The sequence below is a fragment of the Erigeron canadensis genome, chromosome 4 (assembly GCF_010389155.1).
Source record: "Erigeron canadensis isolate Cc75 chromosome 4, C_canadensis_v1, whole genome shotgun sequence".
NCBI classification, from domain to species: Eukaryota; Viridiplantae; Streptophyta; class Magnoliopsida; order Asterales; family Asteraceae; genus Erigeron; species Erigeron canadensis.
Window position 1 is genome coordinate 13,442,575 of NC_057764.1, and position 9,390 is coordinate 13,451,964.

A 9,390-nucleotide genomic window follows, 5' to 3' on the forward strand; every position below is an offset into this window, starting at 1 on the left:
GTGGAGTTGGCCAAGTGATTGGTATTCCAGATTTCCTGTTTCTGGTCTACCTCCTATTAATCCTAATAATCGTGATGTGGTGCTTTGGAAGGATCGCAATGGGAATACCAAGGAGTTTTCGGTGAATGCAGTTTAGGAGGAATTACGCCCACGACATGATACAGTACTTTGGAGTGATCTCGTGTGGTTTAATTATTGCATACCACGACATGCTTTTATCTTATGGCTTGTATTCCGGAAACGCTTGAAGACACAAGATGCTATTATGCAATGGGATGTGAATCCTGATGTTGATATGCTATGTCCTTTTTGTAAACTTCAACCGGATTCACATTCCCATCTCTTCTTTGAATGTGATTATTCTATGCAGGTGTGGAAAAATGTTTATATGAAAGCGGGGTTGCAACAACGATCCTCGGATTGGAATGTGATTATACAACGACTTCTCCCAAGAGCTCGTAGGAAATCTATGCAAAATGTACTTGATAAGCTTCTTCTTGCTGCATCAGTTTATTTTATTTGGCAAGAAAGAAATGCACGACTCTTCATGCAAAGATCAAGAAATGTGAATGGGGTGGCGGAACAAATATTGTCAACAATTCGGCTAAAGCTTTTAACTTTCAGATACAAGAGGAGTGCCAATGTGGAAAGACTTCTAGCTACTTGGGACCTTCCGGTGTTATTATTAGATTCTAATTAATCATGTATTTGAAATGTCTTTAGTCTAGTTCGTGATAGGATTTGGCAGTTTTATGTGTTTCATTGTATTGCACATAGGTGCATGGATGATTTGTAAGTCAACTAGCATTCTGCTATGTTGCCTGGTTTTCAGTTTATATATAAAATCGAACCAGGGTAATCCCTTTTACCCAAAAATCTTTGGTACCATACTATAATATAAGTGTTTTTCTCTCATACTTAGCTATATTTCATGTGGATTTAGGCTCATCAGAATGTTTGTAAGAACATCAATTATTCTCATAGATTTTTATCTTTGTATATCTATTATGGTTATTTTATTTTGGTAGTTTAATTAGTATCTACCCGTTAAAGATCACATCCTAATTCCTATCAAGCGTTTTTCTTAAGAGCATCTACATGAAGTCATCTTATTAGGAAGTTCCGTTATAGTCTAGGTCTACTAATGCAATCTAACCAACCAAATTCTTAGACCCCACTAGTGCAACCTAGTTCTCTATAACAACCTGTCTCTAATACCTTCTGTCACACCCCGCCAAATCATTTTGGCGAATTATGACTAAAGCGAAATCATAACACAAATTGTACAAAGAACGACCACTAAATGTGTCGTTTTCATTTATTAAACACAATATTATTGTCTTTAGAACATAATTTCTACAATAATAGTAACTTCAAATTACATAGGAGCTTATATTTATTAACTAGTGCCAGACTCTTGAATGATCCATAAGAGTTTCCTACTTTGCTCCATAAAAATCCATCATACTAGTTACCTGAGAAATACATGCTAAAACGTCAACATAAAGTTGGTGAGTCATAGGTTTATCATATCAACATAGTTTATGGGTCACAAGGTTTCCATAATATATATATATATACTATAGCACTGAGCTCCCAATACCGAAGCTTAACGATGATAAAGTTACCCCATGCGTAGTACTTTCATCCTCAAGTACATCTTTCACAAAATTTAAGGACTAGATCAATTCATTACTGAAAAGCAAGCATTTTTAGCCATATATCTGAATATGTTTCCCACAAGAACATTGTATAAATTAAGTTCAGATTAAGGAAACCTTGCAACTTTGTGTCTACCAATACATCCCAAATTGTAATCACTAAACTAAGCAGTTATATTACGATTAAGCAGACTTAAAAGCTAAGTATCCTCACTTCTAATCGTCTTACAACGTCAACTTAAATCTCTCCCATATTTTTGTCATTTTTAGATTTTCCACATTTTTATGGTTTTTATGACACTAAGAACTCTTTTTGTATTTTTATGACTCTAGCTATTTACAGACACAAACTTACAAAATTAGTTCTTTGAGAGATTTAATATGAATCAGCATTCTTCATCCCATTGAGAAGAATTAACTTCTCAAACTGAGTCTTATCAAATGCTTTGGTATACAGATCAGCTAAATTATCATCGGTTATAACCTTTTCCAAATGAATTAACTTCTTTCGGGCACAATCACGCAAGAAATGATGTCTAATATCAATATGCTTGGTGACCTTATGCATGACAGGGTTATTTGTAATGTCTATAGCTGACTTATTGTCTATTCTAATAGGAGTTTCAAGAAAATCCATACCGTAGTCACGAAGTTGTTGCTGAATCCACAATACCTGGGAACAACAGCTACCAGTAGCCATATACTCTGCCTCACATGAAGACTGAGCAACACATGTCTGCTTCTTGCACTGCCACGATACTAATCTTCCTCCTAACAACTGAAAACCTCCAGTCGTAGACTTTCTGTCATTGTTACAACAGCCAAAATCCGAATCAGTATATGCAACAAAATCAAACGTTCCTCCCATTGGATACCATAGACCAAGCCCTTGGTTTCCCTTAAGATAACATAGAATACGTTTTGCTGCAGTCAAATGTGACTCTTTCGGACTAGCTTGAAATCTAGCGCAAAGACAAATAGCGAACATAATATCTGGACACGAAGCAGTCAAATACATCAATGAGCCAATAATAGCACGATAATAAGTTGCATCCACAAGTTCATCTTTCGGATCAACAACTCCTAGACCATGATTTTGCTGAATAGGAGTACCATATGTCTTGGACTCTAACATTTGAAACCTCTCCAAGATGTCATCGACATACTTAGACTGGTGAATAAAGAATCCATCTTTCCTTTGATCAACTTGCAGTCCGAGGAAAAATTGTAATTCCCCCATAGCACTCATTTCAAATTCATTTTTCATGCTCATTTCAAACTCTTTGCACATCTTTATATTAGATGAACCAAAAATGATATCATCCACGTAAACTTGTACAATTAGATAATCTCGCTTCTTCCACTTGATAAACAATGTGCCGTCTATCGATCCTCTTGTAAATCCATTTGTTAACAACTGCGTCGACAACTTTTCATACCACACTCTGGGTGCTTGATGTAATCCATAAAGAGCCTTATCCAAACGATATGCTCTTCTTGGATAATTCGGATCTTCAAACCCCGGTGGTTGGTGAACATACACTTCTTCTTTGACTTCACCGTATAAGAATGCACTCTTAACGTCTAACTGATACACTTTTATACCTTTGAAACTTGCATAGGCTAAAAATAACCTTATAGCTTCAATCCTGGCAACTGGCGCAAAAGTTTCGTTATAGTCATATCCTTCTCGTTGTGCAAACCCATGAACAACCAAACGTGCTTTATTTCTAGTAACGATCCTTTTGTCATCTCGTTTGCATTTATATACCCAACGAGTTCCAATCGGTTCTTTACCTCTAGGCACATCTACTAACTCCCAAACTCCAAGTTTTTCAAATTGAGCTAATTCTTCTTGCATAGCTTCAACCCAACATGGATCTTGAAGTGGTTCTTTAACATTCTTAGGTTCTACTTGTGAAATGAAACCAGAATACAAACACTCAGTTATCAATCCAGTGTCTTTCACTTCACAAAACAAACTAGTCAGTTCCTTATTCAGCTGATTTCTAGGTTGAACAGGTTCTTTAGCATTACCAAGAATATTTTCAACTGGATGATCCTTATTAATTCGATATTGAGGAACCAAATCAACATTCAGACTTTCTCCTAAATTTGTTCTAATCTGGAGAGCTATAAATCATCTTCCGATTCTTCAGAAATAGGATCATCATCAGGCAGTGTAACCTTCGACGGAGTAAGTGGAATGGTGTTCTCTGGTTCATTATCATCTGAATCTGGTGTCTTATTCTTGTCCTTACCACATTCATCAATATTAGTAGTAGAATGAACTTTGGTTAGAGTAGTATTGACATTTCGAGTAGGCGGAGATGTAGGAGTATTATCTATGTGATCTCTTAAAATAATCACATCATCAACTGTCTTAGGATCTGAATAAGAATCAGGACCATGTAGTGAACTAAACACATTATCGTAATTGAAGTTTTTGCCACTTCTAGAATGAATAGCGGGCTTATGACTGACAATCTTGACATTTGTTCCCAAATCAACTTTGTCGGTCTGTTTATTGTAAACCCGTCGAATTGATGTTCCCGGTTTATATTTCAAGAAAGTACACGGTACACCAAATGGTTCAACATTCTGTAAATTCGGTTTCTTCTTATGTAGAAGCTCATAACATGTCTTATTATGACGCTTAACTACAGTAACCCTATTTAAAATATGACAAGCTGTATTCACTGCCTCCGCCCAAAACATAGTAGGAAGCCCTGAATCTGCAAGCATAGTTCTGGCTGTCTCGATTAGAGTCCTATTCTTTCTTTCAGCAACTCCATTATGTTGTGGTTCATACGGTGAACTGTATTGATGTTGGATTCCCTTTGACAAACAAAAGACATCCATCACATTATTCTTAAATTCAGTCCCATTCTCACTCCTGATTCTCTTAACACGAACTCCATAAATGTTTTCAGTTTCGACAAAGAAATTTATCAAAATCTGTGGAGTTTCATCTTTCGATTTAAGAAAGAATACCCATGAGAATCTCGAGTAATCATCAGTAACCACCAAACAGTAATACATCCCACCGATACTTCTTACATTCACTGGACCAAATAAATCCATGTGAAGTAACTCGAAAGGATTGGCAATAGAATTTTCTTATTTCGGTTTATGTGCAGACTTTTGTTGTTTACCTTTCAGACAAGGCACACATTTGTCTTCCATTCCAAACGTTTCATGGGAACGCCGTCAACCAAACTATGTTTGACAATGTCATTCATCTTTCGGAAATTAATATGTCCCATTCTTCTATGCCATAGTAAAGATTCAGATTCGTTTGCTTTCGATAACAAGCAAACAGACTCCTTTGGATCATCAACACCTAACACAAGGCCATAGATGTCTCTCTTCCTAGGAGCTTTCAGCAGGATGTCTTCAGGAATAAGATATCCTGGTTTCAATATAAGTGCTTCTTTCTCAGTAAAATGGACATTGTTTCCCTTGTCACAAATCTGAGAAACACTTAATAAATTATGTGCTAACTGTTCGACATAATTGACTTTCTCTAGCGTAATCTTCCCATTGACAACATCACCTTGGCTCGAGATGTTGTCGCCCTTGGGACCTGCGAAACTAACATACGAACCATTTACATCTTCATAATTGGACAAAACATTCTTGTCCCCTGTCATGTGCCGAGAGCATCCACTGTCAACATACCAAAGACTGATAGGCTTCCTTGGTTCTCCCTGCACATCAGACAACAAGATGGTTAGTTTCTGAAGGGAACCCAAACCTTTTGAGGTTTCGGTTTACCGAATTCATCTCTAATGATCAATTTGGTCCAATATCCATCGTTGTATAAAGGAGCCTTGGATGAGGATGGTGTCATTGACTGTTTCTTAGGTGAAGTAAAACGAGTCTTAGGAGGTGAATTCCTTGGTGAGTGAGTACCAAATCTAGGTTGACTCCCTAATCGATCATAGAAATTAGACGAAGATCGATTTTGTTGAGCCATCTTCCTAGGTGAATAACTCCTTTGAGGTGTACAAGAACGACTCGGACTTACACTACTAGAAGTAGTATTCTGTGAAGGTCCCTGTCGTTTTGGAGTCTTAGATCAATTGAAATTAATTCTTTGATCTGTAACCGTAGACTCACCATATGACACATTTTTAAGTAACTTAACATAATTTTGTGCATCTTTATTATCTGGATGTCCTTTTGCATACCTCTCATAATAATTTCTTTTATATGCACTCATAAATTGTGGTGAAGCTACTTGTTCAACTAATTTACCCTTCCCTTTAGTATTAGGAATATCACCAACATCCTTTTACTTGACTTGACTGTCATTCTTAGGATTCTTGACCTTCCTATTTGGACATTCAATAGCTATATGACCTTTCTCACGACAAGTATAACACTTCTTTGCTTGTTGTTTTCTAGATTAACCATATTCTATTTCAGGGATTGGTATACCATACTCCTTCATTTCATTTATGGTATCAAGCGTCTGTATTGCTTCTTCCATAGTTCTTGCTGGTTTAAAAGGAGCATAATGTCTATCCTTATATGGAATTTGTTCAGCTAACCATTCTTCTTTATTTTCCACGCACCAAACTTTATCAAATTTTGATTTAGGTTCAATCCTATTTATAGATACTTCTTTATCATAGAAAACTGTATCACAGTCTTTCAATGTGTAGTATACTACTTCATCTGGATTAAAATCTAATTTCATTTGTTGGTGATCTCTTTGTAGAAGTAAATCAGAATCTTTAGTCGCGTTACTTTCCTTAAGAATAACGTTTTCAGTAGTTAAAGTAGTAAAATTTTTCTTTCAATTTTAATACCTCACGTTTCAAATCTGACACCTTTTTACAAACGTCAACTATATAAAACAAAGAACAAGATACCTTCTGATCTACAGCCTTGCAATTTGCCATGTATGCAACAAAGTCTTCAGTTGTCATACCTTCAGGTATCACGAAGCTCTTCATTTGTTCTTCAATGCTCTTCACAGAAATGTCATCAGCAGGACTCAATGACTCTTCCTTTTCTTCAGATGCTTTCACTGTTGTCATAGGTTCACTCTCAGACCTCACAGTCTCAGCAACATTACGTACATTTTGCTTAACTATCTCAGATGCACTTTCTTCACTTGAGTATACAGCATAATCAATTGTTGCGGCTACCTCATCATATAATTCTACCATGTAGGCATGATTCGAGGTATCATCAGATTGTGTATCCCATTGATAAGTACCATCCGGATTCTGAACAACAACGACCTTTGACTCCGAAAATGGTGACGAAACTGGCTGTTGTGGAGTAGCAGGATATGTAATCATTGCTTGAGTTTTCTGATTACTTGGAGTAATACCGCCTTGATTGTAATTTTGACGACCACCAATTGTATTATCAATCCTCTTAGGTCGTTGACACTCTCTTGCAAAGTGACCAAATCCATCGCAGTTATAACATTTCACCTTGGATTTGTCAAAGCCTTTAGTGCCATTACCTATAGGTCTCCCAGTTCTCTGAGTGAATCTTCTGACCTTAATAGTGAGCATAGCTAGCTGCCATTGTAGATCCATTTCTTCCAAATCATCAAGATCTATCTGATTATAATCCTCATCAATTACTGCGGGATCAGTAATCTTTCATCCGATAAACGCTTCATGAGCATTACAAAAGGCTGAGTAAACACTCATTCTACCTTTTGCGGAACTCATACTCATTGGCATAGAGTGAAAAGATTGTACATTGCTCTTGACATTCGTATGTGCATTGTCATAAGCAACATATCCAGCAATACCTTCAGCATCTACTATTGGTGTAGCTTCTGCACCACTTAGAAATGCATTGTTCCCCGAGCTAGAACTTGCTAAATGAACAAACTTAGCATGATACAATGATGGATCTTGAGTGAAATCCGAGTGAGTATCTTTAATTCTTCTCTTCATGTCTCTGTTCTTCAGCTTGGAAACTACCTTTTCAAAGTCCCAAGTACTATATTCCTGATCATCTTGAAGTTGATGAACATAATTAGTCCATGTCTTAGGTAATGAGTCCAAAAACTTATCGACTAGCTCAGTTTGAGGATAAACAACCTCAAAATATGAAACTCAGTAGTCAAATGACTGAATCGAATAACAATCTCGTCAAGAGATTCTCCTTTCAGTTCATTGAAGGCTTCATACTGGCGCTTCAGAAGTTTGATACGATTCTTCTTCAAGGTTACATCGCCCTCACAATATCTTTCAAGAACGTCCCATAAATCCTTTAAAGTAGTGTAATTTTTGAACAAGTGTACACTATCTTGAGGTAAGGCCATAGTAAGAGTGGACAAGGCCTTTCAATTGCATACCTTTTTCGTTCTTCAATCGGCATATCAGGCTAATAAGTAGGGCATCTGGCTAATAAGTAGGGCATTTGGTGAATTTGCAGTAGCTGGAATAGTAGTCATTTCGAATCTTTTGAAATCAAATCAAACGAAATAACAACGTAGATCGCGTGGCACGAAGTCACACGAGGAGTACGTGATACAAAGAACAAAAAGTCACGCGAGGAGCACGTGACACGAAGGACACACGAAGTCATGCGAGGAGCACGTGACACGAAGACACACGAGATCACGCTCCTGAGCACGAAGATCAGTTCGTGTAGACGTGGCGCGAAGTTGACACGAAGTCAGGTTAGTGTTGACGTAGGCACTAAGCAAGGATCACCTCGTGCTGATGTAAGCACGAGGTCGCGCGAAGTTACACACGAACTAAAGGTAAAACACGAATTTCGAACGAATTTGCAATCAATAGCAAATCAAACGATCTTACACCTTCTGGTAATCAACCTTAGGGCTCTGACACCACTTGTAAGGTACCCTATTGTTGCATGGATCGTAATAAGATATGATTCGTTATGTCAAGAGTGCAGAATCCTCTTGAAATAACTAGATTGCTATTGCCTTTCGTCGATTAATGAGCAATTAACCAACCCAAGGAGATGCACAAGGCTTGTGGTTCGTGTAGGAGATCACACGAAGGAACAATTAACCTTAATTCGTAGATTTACCAAACGATTCAAAACCATTCACTAAGATTAACCTAATTCCGTAGATTAGGTCTTGTATTTATACTAGAAGATTATTGGGTTGTGTGGGCTTCGGCCTTAATTATGTATTAGGCCCGAAATAAGCATCAATCGATCTTCCTCGTGCTGACATCAGCACGAGGTCAGTCCTACATGCTGATGACGTCAGCACAAGGTTCGACCCCTTGGTGCTTTGTTTGGCTTCGTTTAGCTCGTACATAACATTCAATCACCGTTTTATTGTTCTACGACACTTATAAACCTTGATTCTATGTTCTTGTACCTGCAAAACAAAATATAACACACAAACACAATATAAAACACAAACAAATATAATATTGAAGTTCAGACGTAATCATTAAATATCAACACAAGTTCTTATTTAAATGATTACAAACATAGTTCCTAAAACATAAACGATAATCAAATCTATGTTGCGATTGTCACAACGAATCTGCATCTATATATATCATACAAATTAGACATATTAACATGTGATTCCATAATTGCACGTAATTTCAGAAAATTCTCAGAAACCACCTGGCGAACCTCCTTTTGCTTTAGCGAGCGGTTCAGCCCCCTAATATTCCAGGAGGCTATACTACCCATTGACACCATCCAATCCGGGAGTGCTTGCTCCCTCAGTAGAGAATTTCACACTTTGCTTCATTTT

The 9,390-nt window shown here is 37.2% G+C and overlaps 1 protein-coding gene across 1 annotated transcript; it reads left to right on the plus strand.

The window, feature by feature from the left end:
- Positions 1-265: 265 nt before the first annotated feature.
- On the plus strand, positions 266-700 carry LOC122596992. Its single transcript, XM_043769632.1, has one exon. It carries the CDS (start codon positions 266-268, stop codon positions 698-700), a length of 435 nt encoding a protein of 144 aa, XP_043625567.1.
- The last annotated feature ends 8,690 nt before the right edge of the window (positions 701-9,390 follow it).